The 18,133-nt window shown below is 37.9% G+C and overlaps 4 protein-coding genes and 1 non-coding gene across 5 annotated transcripts in view; 3 read left to right on the top strand and 2 right to left on the bottom strand.

The window, feature by feature from the left end:
- Positions 1-601: 601 nt before the first annotated feature.
- si:dkey-222f8.3 (Poly(U)-specific endoribonuclease-C-like) lies at positions 602-4,812 on the top strand. Its single transcript, XM_056748469.1, has 7 exons — positions 602-728; positions 1,240-1,339; positions 1,496-1,607; positions 1,781-1,902; positions 2,981-3,093; positions 3,287-3,440; positions 3,621-4,812. The coding sequence occupies exons 1-7, from the start codon at positions 718-720 to the stop codon at positions 3,879-3,881; spliced, it is 873 nt and encodes a 290-aa protein (XP_056604447.1). The 5' UTR covers positions 602-717; the 3' UTR covers positions 3,882-4,812.
- A 420-nt stretch (positions 4,813-5,232) lies between these two features.
- tnnt2c (troponin T2c, cardiac) lies at positions 5,233-6,057 on the bottom strand. The gene has a single exon (XM_056749342.1). The coding sequence runs from the start codon at positions 6,055-6,057 to the stop codon at positions 5,233-5,235; it is 825 nt and encodes a 274-aa protein (XP_056605320.1).
- A 1,824-nt stretch (positions 6,058-7,881) lies between these two features.
- On the top strand, positions 7,882-7,969 carry trnay-gua (transfer RNA tyrosine (anticodon GUA)). The gene is given in 2 exon segments: positions 7,882-7,918; positions 7,934-7,969. It is a non-coding gene; the product is annotated as a tRNA-Tyr (tRNA).
- Positions 7,970-8,689: 720 nt separating this feature from the next.
- On the bottom strand, positions 8,690-17,979 carry cry1a (cryptochrome circadian regulator 1a). The gene is made up of 14 exons (XM_056749340.1): positions 17,119-17,979; positions 13,317-13,425; positions 12,718-12,860; positions 12,413-12,597; positions 12,183-12,271; positions 11,906-12,046; positions 11,514-11,825; positions 11,158-11,309; positions 10,821-11,023; positions 10,382-10,489; positions 10,074-10,172; positions 9,702-9,779; positions 9,509-9,616; positions 8,690-9,413 (listed from the first exon to the last, which is right to left on the bottom strand). The coding sequence occupies exons 1-13, from the start codon at positions 17,274-17,276 to the stop codon at positions 9,516-9,518; spliced, it is 1,878 nt and encodes a 625-aa protein (XP_056605318.1). The 5' UTR covers positions 17,277-17,979; the 3' UTR covers positions 8,690-9,413; positions 9,509-9,515.
- The window catches only part of btbd11a (BTB (POZ) domain containing 11a), a 104,882-nt gene continuing 99,223 nt past the window's right edge, over positions 12,475-18,133 (top strand). The window contains exon 1 of the mRNA XM_056749339.1: positions 12,475-12,610. Within this exon, the coding sequence (XP_056605317.1) occupies positions 12,592-12,610 (19 nt within the window). The 5' untranslated portion in view covers positions 12,475-12,591. The remainder of the gene's footprint in view (positions 12,611-18,133) is intronic.

Here is an 18,133-nt window from a genome sequence, read left to right as displayed (position 1 = left end):
ATGTTTGGACAATATCAGTAATCATTTAGCATTCATTTATCTTAACAAGGAAATTTGAAGTTACGTTGACTTTTTCTGGATCTGCAAAGATGATTTAGTTCGTCCTTAAAAAATAAACATCCCAAACAGGGCTCTTGAAGTGCACCACCAGCACATGAATGAAGACATACAAAAACTGACGCCTTATGAATATGAATAGTAGTTAGTAAAATTACTTAAATTATCTCATGTTTGCAAATACATATTTCAAAACAAGCAATAAAACCTGTTTGTTTTTTATGTTTAGATGCATTATATTGATTACAATCTGTTATCAGTTACATTCATGAAAAAAGTTTCCTTACAGAAGAAGACTTCATTGTTCAAAGACACATAATACTAATATTCAATATACTAATAATTAATATGCTCTTTTAATTTAATACATTTTAATTTCACAATCTGAATACAACTTGTCACATTGAGACACTCCCTTCCCTTCCTTGATTTTACTTCCCTTTACGCTTGTACTATTATGACCAGCCCTTAATGAAAAGTAACCAATCCGCTACCATATGCTATCTTATCTGCGCTCTTATTGGTCGAATTCTTCAGACGATGACTTTGTTTGACGGTACACGTGTACGCACTTATCGAAACCAGTTTATCATTGTGTTTGAGTGACTCAACTTGTTCTTCAGCTAACGGAGGAATTACTTGGCCGATAACTTGAATATTATGGCCCGAAGGTGAGAAAAATAACGTAACAAGTTTATTTACACATCTTACGTAACGTGCGCTTTAAGTGATGTCATGTTTTCCGTTTCACGCTTAGAATGCCAAGTTGTGTGTGTTGAACGTTTATGTATTGTTTAATAAATACATGTCAGATGTCAGTTTATGTTTTTAAAAACACATATACTTGTGTACAAATGTTTTTCATCATAATGATTCACATCTGGTTTGCAGACGTTAATAAACAGCTGTGTTGATCAATAGGTGTTTTCTGTACAATCTATTTTATTGATCCTCACATAACAGTAAATAATCTTACAAAGCTTCGTATTTATAATTTCAGAAATGTTTGACAGATTTGTTTAGCTACTATTACTGTAAACAGTTTGTGTTCTTGCTGTGGCAAAAGGCAGCAAAAAACATCATTCAAGCAATGGATTACAATGCAAATGTGCATGGATCTGTTTTATGTTTAAGTGTGTGAAATTATAAGCACATTTAACTTCATACGTCTTTTTCTTGCAGTCAAGGCATCAATAAAGAGCTCTCAGATGTGATGAATGAGATGTGGAAGTTAGATGTCAACCGCATGAGACCTGGAATCGACTATAAAATCAACCTGCAGGTCAGAGTTGCAGATGTGTTTGTAAAGACACTAATGCCAGTACAAATCTATTTATTACAGCGTTGATTATTGTTACTACGTTGTATATACACACCAGTGCTACAATTTATATGGATTGCAAAGATAATTTTGTGTTGTACATTTGTTTTCATACAGGGGAAGGCTGGCTTTGTTTCTGAGGGCAGTAACCACGCCAGGGACAGCGCTAGAGCTCCCCTGTTCTCGTATGTCAACGAAGACAAGCTCAAAAGCATGGATACTTATGACCGTAAGAAGGCCATAGCTTACAGTTATATAATTATTCACACTTTTATCATTTTCAAGCATTTATTGTTTTACAATGATCTGAATATATCTACAGACCTTTTGCTAATGTAGCAAGATGATGTACATACTATATTCATTTCATTGTAACATGTTTGTTTGTCTGTCTCTCCTCAGACTTTATAAAACTGTTGGACAATTATGAGACGTCTACAGGAGTGGCTGAGCAGGTGACAAATGAAGAACTTCAGGAGAACAATCTTTTCCTGGAAGCCATTTTGAAGACAGAAGTCATGAAGGTATCTTACATCATTACCCACTGGTCCTGTTTTTGACTTCCGTTAGTCGTATGACTCATTTGTCACACTATCTGTACATCTGGTGCACTTATTTTGTAGAGCTGAATGTTGCTAATGGTGATTTGCAAACATCGTAATGTGTTTGTTTCAACATGTTTTTCTATAAGTACTTTTTCTAATTTAGTTTTTATTGGCCATCACTAAGTACTTACTTGGTGTACATCAAGTAGTGTCGTTTTATTGCACACAATATCTAATTGATTTTCAATATAATGGCTTTCTGTAGCATTTGTCATTGTTGCATATCATTTTTGCAGAAAATACATTTGATCATAAACATAAATATTAGAAAAAAACTATATAAAAACAGGAATATTATAAAGAACATGAACATTTCTCAACAATATTATAAGATGTACATTAACATTACTGTAAAATGAATTGTCAATGGCAGGGGTTTTCAAAAGTTGGGACCCCCAAATTTGGTGAATCTTTTGTGAGGACCCACTTCCTAAAATAGATATCCATCTATCTATATTTTATTTGTATAAAAATATTGAAGTTGTATTAGGTAAATAAGTATGATATAATGAAGACAACATATTAAATAATTGGCTAAAATAAGAGTTATGTTATATGTACAAATCTAAAAAGAAACAATTTCAATTCAAATTTATTTACCAATGAGTGAAATAAAGAAAAAAATCGCTATACAGATATAAAATAACCAATTCTGGAGTGTATGCATGCAGCAAGAAAGAAGAATTAGAAATAAATATAAACACTTCTAAATGAAAAGTAATTATGTTCAATAGACCTTTTAAAATTTGTGCTTGTAAGATTTTCTGGGGACCCCCTAGAATCTTCTGGGGTTATCGGACCCCAGTTTGATAACCCCTGGTCTATGATTTAACAGTCAAACTGCTGTATTTATAGCGATATTAAGACTGCTGTAGACAGGAGGAGATTATTACAATGAAGTCCTAAGACACTCTAGACATTATTGTACACATACTAATTGCAGTCCAACATTTATTACAGTCTGTTTGTCCTGTTTTGATTGGTTCTGTGTTTTCAGTGTGCCCACAGATACTTAGTAAGCAAAGGTCGAGCTCAGTCGGACCAAGCTCAGTTTAAAAGTCAACTCTATGACATGTGGTTTAGGCTCTATCACAGAGACAGAAATGGAGGGTGAGTTATAAAGCTCGGTTTTATTTACAGGTCAGTCATCATCAGTGTATTAGGGTCAAAGTATTTTATCACCTTTAGTTAGCATTTTTCACATGGCCACTAGATGGCCCCTTAATTTATGTGAAAGTTGTCTTTATTTTATAAACTATGATACATTTAACAGAAATGTGTGTGCGGTTCTGCTTTGACCCAGTGAGGATTCCTGTGGGTTTGAACACGTGTTTGTCGGCGAAACCAAGTATGGCAAGGAGATCATGGGCCTCCATAATTGGGTCCAGTTCTATCTCCAGGAGAAACACAAACATGTGGACTACAAAGGATACAAGGCCAGAGATAACAAGGATACGGTATTTGAATAAATTATTATTGAAGGGATAGAAAGCGACTTTCATTCTGTGCATTTAATGTACACATTTTATTAGCATGTAACATGTTGCTTGGGAATAAAACGTGCAACATTTGCACTCATAATGCAACACTTAAAATTCATTGAAGTTAATACTGATTTCTGTGGTTAAAATTCCCAGCCTGATGAGGACGATCACGTGTTGAACCTGCAGTTCAGCTGGAACGGTCTGGTCAAGCCAGTGGGCAGTTGTTTCATCGGCGTCAGCCCGGAGTTTGAGTTGGCTCTCTTTACTATTGTCTTTCTCCTGTCTGATGAGCGCGTGACTAATGTTACGGTGAAGGTGGACGAGTATCTGATGGTGATTGTGGTGTACAGACACGGACGCTCCATCGGAACATCATATCCCAAAATGATCAGCAGCAACAATCGGGATCTCTAGATCTTGTGCAGGGGTCACATGGTATGAGATGGTTTGGAAAATTGGCTAGTAGGTTTAATTGTACCATATGACCACTATTCAAATATTTTATAGTTATAAATTAATAGGTTTAAAGTAATATTTTTTTGTGTATATTGGACAAAAGACAAGGATCACGGTCACATTACAAATTTTACATTTCAAGTGCTAAATATTTTGTATTACATTTTGCTGTAACCTGCATCTTTATTAATTTATTTTTGTTATTGTATGTTCTGAAATCAAAATAATCAAAAATAATACCTTTATCGGGTTAGTTGAAAAAAAGCATTTCTGATTACATTGACATGACATTGCTTGTTTGCATACGACCCTTGGCTGAGACTCAAAGATTTAGGATTAGTTTATGGGCTACATAAACAGATGCTATAGGTATTTTTTATTAGATGAGCTAATTCATTTCAATGAATAGAGATTTTCTTTTCTGCATTTTGAATCTGTGTGTTAATCTAAATTTTGCTGGCCAAATTCTTGTTGACTGATCGCATTATCATAGACCAACTGTAACTGCTGCCATGTTTTCAAAATCATGTACAATTATGTATGCGTTTGTTAAAGTGATGTAGATCATTCTTATGTTCATTTTTACAAGGCTGATAGATGAAGTATATAGTAATAAGGCAGCTTAGTACTTCCTAAGTCATTCCATAATTGCATTTTTACATTATAAAATATAATTTGCTTTTCATAGTGGAAACAGCAAGAAAAGAGGTCATTTTATGTAGCACAAAGCTTTACTGGCACCATTTTATGACTGAAACGATGTTTGTAAAATGGCAGCAACCAATGTGCCTTGTTTTGTTAGAATATAGACCTTTAGGACATTTATAAAACGTTGATGTATTTCTTATTGTTTTATTCCAACGTTTAATAAACTGATAGTTGTAAATTAGTGATTTAACACATTCTTGACAAAAATAACATGCATAAGGCTTTGATGCCTTCTGGGATATTTGTAGTAATTGGGGGAAGCAGTTAAAAACAATTCAACAACAATTTTCTACTTAATGTTGTATAATCCATAGTTGTGAGATGTTTATACTATTATTTCAAGGCAACAAACCTCACATTCAGATGCTGACTGAGCTTTCTATAAAGATTCTAGAAACAATACATTTACACAACAAAACCCATTGCATGTATAATGCATAAAATGAATAAACAGTGCAAGATTAAGAGAAACATGTTTTTCCAAAGAAAAAAAAAGATCTTGTCCTAAAAAGTCTGATGAGATGCTTGTGAAATTGTTTCCAACAAACCTTTTGGGATGTTCATTGTATTATGCATAATTTCACGTGTTAATCCATTCAGTTTACTTCCAGGATTTCCTGGCGCTCTTAGTTGTCTTGGCTCCCCGTTGATGGTCAGTAACGCGATTACGCAGAACATTGATGTCATACTTCTGCCTCTTTAGCTTCTCCGCCAGGTCAAACTTCTCTGCGTGGAGTTCACAGAGCCACTTCCACAGGTCCAGAGCTTTTTCTCCCAGCTTCTCTTGGTTCAGATGATCGATGTTGAGGGGCTTGCGACGCTCCAAAAGCGCCTTGTTCTTCTTCTCGCGTTCCGTCAGCCTCTTGCCTTTCTTCTGATCCACTTTCTGCAAGTACCCTCCATAGCCCTTATTGGAGAGGACCTTCTTCTTCCTGACATCTTCTTCCGCACGGATTTTGGCTGCTTCCTCCTCACGCCGCGCCCTCTCTTCGGCTAGGTGTGCCTGCTTCTCTCGCTCTCGCTCGGCTCTGGTCCGCTGCTGCTCGGCACGATCAGCCCGGCGCCGTTCGATGCGGTTCTTCAGAGTCACAAGTTCATCCTCCTCCTTCTGCCTGTTGCTGAAGTGGTGCTCAATGAGACCTTGAAGTTCATTGAAGTCTTTCTCCAAGCGCTTGCGGTGGAGGTCGTCAAAGTCCACCCTCTCTCCATCAGGCAGCTTTGGTGCTGTAATGTTGGGAACAAACTTAGGTTTGGGCTTGGTTTCCTCCTCTGCCTCTTTTTCATGTTCTTCCTCCTCCTGTGCTTCCACTTCTTGTTCTTCTTCTTCCTCTTCAACCTCCTCCTCCTCTTCCTCTGCCTCTTCCATTTCGTTTACCTCCTCCGGTTTCTCCTGAAACTCCTCTAAGTACTCTACTATGTCACACATGGTGCTACTTTTGGGGTTTTAAAGGACGAAAGGGTCAGTGACCAACGATTTAACTTAATGCCCAGGAAGAGAGTGGAAAGAGTGAACTATTCTCCATGGAAGCCTGAAGGTTTTATAAGGTCCGCCCCACCCATGTGACCTTTGCTGAACGAGACAGAGGTAAGCTTTTTGGACAGATGCATCAAGGATCTATTTTCTTCCTTGCAGGGCCTTGTTTTGTTCTGCCTATAGCTCTATACCCAGACCCTGACCTCCAACCTCTGACTTTCCCACCCTAAAACCTTTGTGGTGTGAAGTGTGCCTATTTCAGACTCCTAACAGATGCACCGGCACATATGTTCATGGATAAAGATCCTGTTTCACACCATGTTTGATTAAGTCAAGCACTTGTATTGAGCCACTAAGCTTATTGTTTAGCAGCAGTTTTTAAGGCATTTGTAACAAAAGTTGCTTTTTGGATTTGAAAAATCACTTTTTATAATATTATATTAGATGTATTTAAATCTGTTTGCGTAAGTTATATAATGCTTCTATATTTAAAATGAAGAGGATTTTTATTACGCTACTGGGACAATGTGAATGGAACATGATTCTGGTAGACATAAAGATAACAGACAAAGGCAGGCAAGTGTTCTGTGGCGTCTATCCAGATACTATTTGTACACTTAGAATTCCCATTAACATTTCAGCTGGCTCTGATGTTGGAATTCTACATAATCACCGCCAGTCCTTGCCCATTTTATATCTATAAATGCATACAATACGTACACACATACACTGATAACAATGTTGACCCTAATTTTTGGGCACTTAAAGGTATGGTTCACCCCAAATTAAAACTTCTCCCATTTATTCCCCCCCCCCCCCCCATATTGTTGAAAACCTTTTTTTTTCTGTTGAACACAAAACATATTGAGAGAAATGTCTCAGAGGTCCATATAATGGAAAGTAATGGGATGACCAACGTAATGTCTTTTGTGTTGTGCAATAGGAGAGGAAATCATACGGCTTTGGAATGACATGAGGGTGAGTAAATCATTAAAGAATTTTACATTTTTTGCTGAACTGTTCCTTCGAAAGCAAATACTTTGTCTGTTTACATTGCGCTCATAAGAGTGTGTTGTGTGTTGGTGGGAAGGCATTTAGCTGTTAGGGAATTGATGGCACTCGACTGCACTAATTCTCAACAGTAGACAGGATGACTGGTAACTCAAGAATCCCTAACTGCACAGTTATGTTCTCTTAAGAATGATAAAAGCAGTGTTTGATTCTAGATGGAACCACCCACAGTACCCTTACACCGGTGGAGAGATTCTCTCAGCCTCAAGTGTGCCAGCAAGTAATTTGTGAGTGACAGGTGGCGGTCTTATTTAAAGCAGATTCCTGATTGGGTAGACACAGCAAGAGACAGCTGCATCTATCAATAGGAGCAGAGGGTTTGTGATGATTGACAGGAGCCACAAATAACCACTCCCGGTACAGTACTCCAACTCAGTACATCAAAGTTAAATAGTTTACAAAATCTTTTAGTAGTTACCTGTTACTGCATATTCAGAATCGACAATTGGTTCTGATTTGTAACTACTTACGGTAATATTGATTTTTTTCGTTGATAGCATTAACGTTATAAGTTTTCTTCGTGTGTGTTAAAAACTAACGTTAGACTAAATTCCTTTGCTTTAATTTGTCTCCTGTGTTGCTTTCGAAAAAAAATATTTTTACTTAGTACTGTATTATACAAAATTGCAATATAAACATTAAATATATTATTCTCGTAGACGATTGGCGTAGGTTTAATCATCTTACACTTGCTCATGACGTAAGCCTTCGATAGCTCAGTTGGTAGAGCGGAGGACTGTAGAGGTATATCACTGTAATCCTTAGGTCGCTGGTTCGAATCCGGCTCGAAGGAGTTTTTTGCAAATGTGTTAGAAGATTTTTCTTTAAGTAAAGCTTTTCATAACATAATATTTAATGTTATTTACGAGGTAGAAAAAAAGGGGAAACTTCATGCAGCTTCACATGAATGTTCAACTTCGCAGTTTATACGTAAAGAAACGAGAGCGGTGACGTCAGCTCTTACGCAATAAAAAGGCGTGGTAGAACGGTGTTTTAGGCCCTTTCATCATGACGAGCACTTGTAGCGAACACATTATTTATCATCAGTTTATATATGATCCGACGCACATGTTTCAGTCTCTATGATGCCGTGTATTAATCACATCGTCATGAAAGAGTGTTTTTATAAACGAAGTTCCCGGTTTTCGTTCTATCCGGCCTTGGTGAGCTATCTATCAATCAATATTTCAGTCAATGTATTTAGCACATAGACAGTATAACTTTGGTACTTATTTAATGTCCAAACGCTTTGTCTGGGTTCATTTGTATGTAACAAAGTATACAGACACTTTAATACTTTTATATTCAAAAAAGTATTTGAACCTGAGCTTACCAAAACACGTTTAGTGATGAACTAGAGCTGTGGTTTATGCTGGCACACCTGTTTCAGCTTGAGAGAATTACATCCAATGAAAATGATTGTTTGATATTTTGACAACTTATAATGCTATTTTCATAACAGGTCTCTTTGTTTGATAGAACAGCGTCCTGTAAGTAGACAACCGAGTCAACATGTACATTTACACTTTATTAAACAAGCACAAGTTGAGGATGAGAAACGTGGTGAATTTTATATACAATAGTATACAATAATGATCTGCTAACAGGACATCCAAATGCATTACAGAAAAATGGGGTTTGTGAGAAGCCCACTTAGAAATAACACAGAATGTGTATAATACAGATGCTAGTCTGTAAAGAGTAAATTAAGACAGACATCACACTCACCTGTGGCAGAGAGCAAAGTAGACATTAAAAAAAACGTGTGCAAACAAGCAGTCCAATGAGAGCCTTAGCAGTGTACTGCATGGACAGTCTACAGATGCTTTGTTTTTTTTGTTTTTCATAAAGAGTAAAATTGATCCACAACAATTCTTTATATCAAAAATATATCAATGGGTCTATGGCTACATGAAATAGAGAAAGCACATACAATATTAAATATGTACATTTTGTATGCGAGTATTCGTCCGATCCTTTATATACACAAAAAATTTAGTCCCAAACAGTCCGAACATGATCTCAACGTTGACAAAACATTGCAGCAGTGTACACCACAGAGCCGCAACGTAATTCCAAAGTTGTCAGGATGTTGGTGACCGCTTGGGTGAAGTCCCTGTATTAATGTGCAGTCTGTGCTATGTGTTGAATCATGCTGTCCCTTGCTGTCCCAGAATTTCTTCTGGAAAATCGCAAAACGTAACAACTCGATAATTCAGCGTGGACCTCTGACGTTTCTGAAAGGCACATAAGGCAACAGCACAGATTATAAGGGAGTCTACAAAGTAGTGTTGGTTGCTGCATATCCACTTTGTAATGCACGGTGACAAACCTGTTATTTAAGAGCACGGTCTCTGAAGTTTGGATCCTGAAGCAGGACCAGACTCATCACTGTGTCGTTTTCCAGACGTCTGGAGGGTACTGCTGTGCAGCCTTTGACCTGGCAAAGACATTTAAAGTTAATAATGCTTACTGTAACACTTTGTCGTTTGGCCTGTCTCCGTTTATACATGGAGCTCTTTTACCTTGCTGTATAGCAGGACCGTGTGTTTGCTGCGTTTCTTGCCTGTAGCACATCATGCCATTACTGTTGCCGGCAAATCCTGCATCATAAAAGCATGTTTCTAATTGATGTCATAGTTTTACAGATTATGTTAAATTTATGTGGAACACTATTTGCAGACATATATGGTGATGTGTTATTGCCATATTAGTATATTTTGTACTCTATAAATGTACTAAACAATTTTTTTTATAGAATGTACTAGACTGTTGCACTACTTGACTTTTCAGGCTAAAAGTTCCCTGTTTTTTTGTTTTTGGGAGGCATCCATCTGATACCTGACTAGTTGGTTGCAGGTCGAATAGTCTACTGTCTACCTCTTTTTAGTTTGTACCTTGAAATTGTGTGCTGCTGCGCAGTTGATTGTCTCCTTGCGAATAAACCATAGTCCTCCCCTGCCATTCTCCTTGAGACGTGGGAAGCATCTGATAGCCTGAAATCAACAGAGAATCAATTGATGAGAGACCTCTCCAGAGATCTAAATTAAGTGACGAGTTCAAAAATGTGACATTTTTGTGGAAGCATGACACACCTTTAGAATTATAAATATTCAAATTAGATGAAATATAATTGGAATAGAAAGAGTAGAAAGATTATTATATACTATAATATATGTATGGAGGAGGGGTTGTCTGTGCTAACCTGAAGATGCTGTGACTTCCTTGCTCATATCTCCTGTTTGGAATCCCATTAAGTTGGTTGAGTTCTCTCCATTTCCATTAGGGTTGGATGGCACAGTTGCCAGCAGACCTATAGGAGGTGAGACCTCAGTCAAACGATGCTAACTCATGGCAAGATATCTTTCTCTGCTAATTCATGTATAAAAATTGCTATTCAAGCGACATCTTCCATAAATTGTTAAAGCCTTAAAAATTCATATCAAGGATCAAAATCTAAAAGTCAGCGTGACTTTTTTTGTAGTTGCTCATTAGATTTTTTGCGTCTTTAACATTTCACTAAGGCTCTAGATTTCAGTATATACAATATCTATAAAGACAGTAGTCTGATGATAAAACAAGTATACATTTGACGGTTGGGGTTATCGGACAGGCCACATTATAAATTGCGATGATTATTTTACCCAGGCCCCGATAGCAGGAAAGTTGCTGGTAGATCTGTTTCATGCGCTCTATGTTGAGACGGCTCGCCTCGGCATGTTGCACCATAGGCTTTGGGTAGTGTACACCAATGATGCATTTAGATGCTTTCTGGACACTTTCGGGGGCATTCCATGGGTCGTAGATATACTTGGCAGGGAATCCCCTTAAGACAGGTAAATACCGCCTACGAGGTAATACGAACAGTCAGACCATCAACACAAACGTAAAATTACAAGTTCCGAAAATGATCACATTTTGACTTGGTACGCTCTGCAAATATTTAACGTCACATTTGAGCTCCGTGTAAACATGGCTCACCGTATGTAGTCTCCATTGGGGTCAGTGCGGCGCCCAAAGCCCATGGGACAGTAGCAGTGGAAGAACTGCTGGAAGAAGGAGCTGCAGGAGAGCCACATCCAGCTTCCAGCGTTCACGCTCCAGTCAGCATCCAGCAACAGTTCCTCAAAGACCTGTGAAGACCGATGTATGTGTCAGATGCATGTGTACACTTCGCATTGTGCCGCAATGCTCTTAGCTGTTATAAAATGCACTGTAACCCACTGCTTCTTGGGGCTTATTGCATTAGTGCAGGTTATGTAATATAAAATTGGGCAATGAAACATTTTCAGCTGGGACCTTTAAGTTGGTCACTCTCATCAAAGTGCCCTTTATACCTTCATGCCTTCCTCCCAGCTGATCCACAGGTCTCCTCTGGTGAGGAAACAAGCAACCGCATGCCGGGCCAGGTGGTGGATCCAGCCTTCCTGCCTCAGTTGGGTCATGATGGCATCAATCCAGGGAAAACCAGTCCTGCCCTCGGCCCACTTGGCCAAAGCTTCTGGGTTCTTGTCCCACGGGATCTGCACGCAAATAGGGTTGCCCTCCATCTTGTCAAAGCGCGGGTTGTTTGTGGCGGCCGTGTAAAAAAATTCACGCCAAAGTAGCTGGCCGTAAAGGGACAGAGGAGGTGAGCTGTTCTTTTTGACCTAAAAAGAAGTGACAATGTAAGAAATCCTGCAATGAATTACGCAGAAGGACGTAGGATGTGCTTCAACTACATGCTCACCTTCCTGTAAAGGTCTGTGAGTTTGAAATAGAAGAGACGACAGGAGAGGCAGCCGAATCTTAAATATGGGCTGAGGCCAGTTGGGCTGGCCAGCAAGGAATTGGCATTCATTCTTGGACGCTCAAAGTTGGCCACCCAAGCCTAACAGAGAAAGTTTGGGATTAGATTTTTTTACTCTCCTGAGTGGAGGCAGAAAAGTAACTATGGATCTCCGTTTTGAGTTTTTTAATGATCAAAACTCTAGGATTATGAGTGAAAGGTAACTCAGTGTACTGACCTTCCTCTCCAGGTGTCTTTCTAGGCGAGTGAGGGCCTCTGTTTCTCCACCCGGCCACACGGCTGAGGACAGACCCTCTGTGTCAAATCCTAAAAATAGGAATATATATTTTTTTAAGTAGATGTTTGTAATTTTGGCTTTGTGTTAAGTCAAAATATAAACAATAAGCTTGACTTCACCAGCAAGAAGTGGCATTTCATAAAGATTGTTTAGACAGATAAGCGACTAACCAAGCTCTTCCAGAGAAGGAACCCCAAACTTCTCATCATGGTCATCAGAGATCGGTGTGGTGCACGACCCCATGACCTCTGCTGTGATGGTTTCTGCCGGTGTCTCCACGGCTTCCATTCTGCTGATGAGTGTCTGGAAGCGCTTGTATGTGAGAGGAGACTGACCTCCATTCAGCTCTATGATCCTGAGAGACACCAGTGAGTCAATTTAATATTTACATTTAACTAGAGCTTTCTAAACTGGTAGAAAAAAGTGACCGTATGTGATTGTTTCAGTTAATGAAGAAATTAAATGAAGTACATACTTGTCCAGATCATAGAGAGTGTGGGAGATGCGTACTATCACCTCCACACCCGCCTCATTGGCCAGCTTCCTAATGGCTGCGTCTCGTTCCTTCCCAAACGGCTCAGAGTCATACTCGTAGGACAGGCGAGTAATGTTCCACTCCTGCGAGAATAAAAGTGTCACACCATTAGGGGGCGAAAATGATTCACTCATTAGAAAAACAGTCATGTACTATTTACAGAACACAGAGAGGTGAAACAGTTGTCACGGCACCAACCGAAGACTAGTGAAGACAATGTACACTCGAAAAACACTATAAATAACTTAAGGATATTAATTAAATAAGAAGTTTTTTTTCTGCAAGATTATTAGTTTTGTTTTAGAAACCGAACAGCCAAAAACCTTCCTCCTGGTTTTGTTTACACATACACACTATTTAAGGTAGTGCAAAAAAATAAGGAAATTTAATACAAGTTATTTAAGGAAAAACGCTACTGTGAAAACCGACTACTGTCACATCCCAAAATTGGTCTAGTTAGTACTATCACTACTTTCAGTTGGTTACTCAAAACCCATTTAGTTCAAAATGTATTGTTGTCATTGCTATGTAAATCATACCTTGAACAGCCTTGGGAAGACATCAGTGGGTTGGCCGCGGATAACAAAGAGGCGAGAATTAAGTTTGCGGAGGCTGGCATCCAAGTCTTCCAAACACTGCAGTAAAAACCTGAAACACAAGAGACATAATATATAACAGCCCGCTGACAAATAACATCTCGTACATAATGAAAGTCTACTAACAAGCAGATGTTACTTGCAATTACAAATCTAATCGCCCACTATACTATTATCCGTAAATTATTTCAAATACTGCCATCCATGACAGATTAATGGTTGTAGTTATACCGTCATTTGCTTTAAGCTAAAATGGCTCATATTTTAAGGCACTCGTATTACACATTAATATGACATGATAATATTTCTAAAAAATTAAAAAAGTCAGTGCTTTAAATAGGCGAAATGCAGAAGAAAACCTGAACACTTGAGTCAGCTTGACATCATTGGGAAGAATACTCTTAATAAAACCGAAGTGCATTCATTAAAAGAGAACTGTGCTAGTGTAACATTCTTGATATGGTTATTTATTTACAGTGATGCTGTAAGAATAGATTGCCATTATTCATGCTGAAAAGTCTGTCAAGCACATCTAGAGCGCACTGTAACTCTAAAACGTCATCCAGATGTTCTTTGGTTACTGTGAATTAAACTGACTTTAGACCAGACCAGTGAAAATGGAGTGATATAAAATGTTCAATGCCGGGTCAGAAATTGGTCTTTTTGCCTATCAAGAAAACTTTTGAATTGATGAAAAAGCCCCAAATGTTCTCATTGCTGCATAAAATCAAGTCAGGCAATCAGATCTAATGCTTGCTAAAAAAAAACAATTTTTTGTCTTTCTACTATCACACATCCCTCGCTGCTATGTAGTTGTATAGTTAACTGCATGTTGTTGTGTGAAGTTTCAATTAGTAGTTAGACCGATAGAACAAATAAAAACAAACAACTGGCGGAAACATCATTTGGCACAGAGTTATATGTTGCTGTAATTGTGGTTATAATTTTCAGCTAAGATTTTGAAATCACAAGCGACAGGAGCAAATAGCACCTGCGGCTGTGATTCAGTGTTGACCCAGAAACCCAGTTCCTCTTGTCTTTGGAATCTCAGATAACCTCAAGTGCTGAGTAAGAGTCCTCGAACTAACATATCTTCTCTAAAAATGTTATAGAATTTACAAAAGCACATTTGCCTTTCGTGGATTTTTATTTGGGAGTGAGTGCGTAAAAGCAAAAGATAAACATGTCTAAGCATTGAGTTTCTGAGTGCAAGCAGTCTAACATTTTGTCAAGGTTGGATTTATTTCTTAAAGGTGAAATATGTATTTTTAATGTAAACATTAAGTCAAAGGACATATCAAAAATTTCTGTATTATCCAATCATTGTCGTTCGATTCTATTAGCACATCGAATACACACACACATCTCAGTACAGATCTCACTGAAACATTCATCAGTAGTATTGACTAATAATCAGTCAAATGTGAACAGTTAAGAAAGCAAAAATCTTGGCAAATATGATACATTTGCAATAATGCAATTCAGTCCCATGTGGAATCCCAATCTGTGTGTGGGCTTCAGTGTTGCCAAGTAACACAGCCATTTCATGGAGAAAAAAACACTTTGCTATGTCTGTACAATATTGAGTTATAATTGTTGCACAATACAAAATCGGGTTGGGTCACCAAAAAGATCCAAATGGCAGCAGCTTTTTTTAATCATGTAATGTATCTTTCAACAAAGAATTGGCTAACATCCCCTGACTGTTGCTGTCCTGTATTTCCGTACCACTTTCCGATCCTGTCTGCTCTGCATGTCCTTGCAAGAAAACCCCCCTCTCTTCACGTAGTCCGTGATAATGTGAAAATCCATGTAAACCATAACCTTTCTTTCAGTCAGTTTCTGATCATACGGCTGTGAGTTGCAAGGCAGACTCTCAGTCGACTGACCCAGTGACACAAACAGTTCCCAGGTCAGATGAACAGATATGACATTGTTGGTCACAGAGATGGTGGATTGGTGTCAGATGGCATATTGCATGTTGTTTTTTGCACAGTTCATCAAGATTGTAAACTATATTAGCAGTCTGTTTTTGTAACTACACATTTTTTTGAAGTGATACTATATATATTTGAATATTTAAGCTTTACATTGAAATGATACGGAAACGTCTACATTTTTTGGCTTATAATTAAAAATATGTAGTTTTGCACATCTACATTAGACAACAGCATAAACTTGTATTAAACTTGCGTCTAAAACTTAAAATAAATGTAAAATAAAATAAAATCATCATACCCATTTTGTTACATTTCACAGAGCCATTAGAAACAAACATATCCAAACAGGCACAGGACCATTTTAAGGATATTTTATATTAATTCATAATTCTACATCGTGTCAAAATCCCGACAGTTTTCTACCCTGTTTTCTGATTCCATGGTGAATTAAGTAGGTCATCACGCCTCATTACTAAGCATTTAGTAGTCCTTATGTTCACCCTCTATAATACACTGACCCATTTCTGTTCCCATCACACAATAGAGACAGAAAAAGCAGATGAAGCCAGGGAACACTTCTGTATGCACTCTTACATCACACATCACCTGTGCCACACAGCAGATGTGCGGGGTGTGTGAAATTGAAAACACATCAATAGAAACCAAGGCACCGCATGCCAGAATATAGTTAAATATTTATTGTGTATGGTTATATTGTATAACTGTTATAAAATAATTGGATTGTATTCAACAAAAATAACACAACCTTGGTGCATGGATGTGAAGAAATGATGCAAGTATTACATATTAAAGCAAGATCGCATAAGTAATGGAGTGAAACAAAACAGTAAAGGTTCCCATTGACTTTCTAGTGTTATATCAGCACTCTTGGAATAGATTCGATGACCAGAACAAACTGATATACAATATAAATATATAAAAGGATTCCAAATAAATACTAGGAGTCCTTTGAGTTTGAATATGCAAATTCTCCCAGGATGGACAGTGTTTCTACTTTAAATGTAAAAATTAAAGTCTTAAAAAATACTTTATATCAATCATCTCTGTGTATCACAAAATCCTACACATAATGATGCTTTTTAATTGCAAAAAAAGAAGTTTCTATAGTATTAAACTCTCTTCAAACTGTTTTAACTTGCATCACTTGTTCATTGTGACCTCAAAGGCGTCAAAACCAAAACTGTTTATAAACACTCTTAAGATGCCAAATAGCCTTTGAATACAAATAAACAAACTGTGCCAAATCAAACCATTCAAATAGTCATGTTTGTAAACACTGTTCTTCCATTTCCTATTTAAAACCAAAGCTTTCAGTGTTCAAACAAGTCAACAGTAAATAGACTCAACGATTTGGCCTAAGTTCAGCCTTTAAGAAAAGCTATTTTGTATCAAGCATTAATGACATAGTAATGCACCACAAGCAGCAGCAAACAGTCACTCATTTTGTCCCTCACTATCTATAAAACAGCTAAATAACAACCGATAAATTAAAGTTCTCAAGCTGACGAGTTAAAAATATGTTATTACTAGTAAAGAACATTGGTAGTAGCTTAACTTTTAATCAACATTAACTTAATTTTTATTTAGTTAAGCAAAACCAGAGTATGGAAATACATACTCATAAATAAGTATGAATAGATTTAGCAGAACAGAATAGAGTATAATAAAGTAGAGTACATATAATATATAGCAGAATAAAACACAGTAGAAAAAAGACTAGAACAGAAGAATTGAGTTACGCATTGGTCTGCGACCCAAAGATATTTTTATTTGGCATCCATTACCTCCACCTGCTGATCCCAACGTTAGAAGACCCTGCGAACCAGGGGTCAAGGATGTACACACATCGGACAGTGTGCCCTCCCTCTATAGAGTCTCTGAGTGAAGGATTGTCGTGGAGCCGCAAGCCCTTCCTGAACCAGTGGACCGTATTCACCACCATTACTCCACTCAAGTCCTTTATACTTTTAAGTACACTGGGGATGCTTGGATATCGACCTTTGCGTTGCTCTTCTGCACACTCCAAATTTGCCTTAAAAGGCGAAAAATGTATTCTGATAATGCAATAAATTCACTCTATACGTGCATAAATCTCACTGGCTCGTTCGGGACGAAAAAATTATCCTTGCTCCAACAAGACACTTTCCATCATCGCATTTAATGATTTTGAACACAGCCACAGTGGAATCATTTGGGCACGCGCTGGGTGACCCGCCAAAAGGGTGAATAAGCGACCGGCTTTAGGACCCGGACGGCAACGCAAAGTACAGTTCCCTATTGTATAACTTGTTTTTCTAAATTATCCAAAATAAGCAACAATGCTGTACATTCTTTATATTTCGCCACTTGTGTTTAAAGCAAATCGAGCGGAGCCGTGAATTATGGAAAATAACAATGCGCGCGCTCTTCACCTGTAACGTTAGTCGATACAGAGTCCGACGTGTTTTAGGCTAAATGAGTACGATTATGTAAATGTTAATATTGCTCGTAACTTATTCACAGCCTGCTGTCGTAAGACAAAAACATGTTCTGCGTTAAAGTAGACCTCATATTAGATATTTTAAAATGTCTCGATTGATTCCTTCAGCGTTGCGTCCACTTGCAAGTATTTCCCACGGCGACAAGTCCCCACACTTTCGGCTTTGCGATTCATTCTGTCGGGTCAACTTGACTCCACCCTGTTGATTGCGCACGAGAAATCACGCGTTCTGATTGGGCAAGCAATGCAAGTGCGTAGACGATCCACTGTCACGTTTCTTGGGCGTGATTTACCAATACGCCACTGTTTTCTAGCCACAG

Source organism: Triplophysa dalaica, chromosome 5 (assembly GCF_015846415.1).
Source record: "Triplophysa dalaica isolate WHDGS20190420 chromosome 5, ASM1584641v1, whole genome shotgun sequence".
Classification (NCBI taxonomy): domain Eukaryota; kingdom Metazoa; phylum Chordata; class Actinopteri; order Cypriniformes; family Nemacheilidae; genus Triplophysa; species Triplophysa dalaica.
This window is presented reverse-complemented; position numbering and strand designations above follow the sequence as displayed.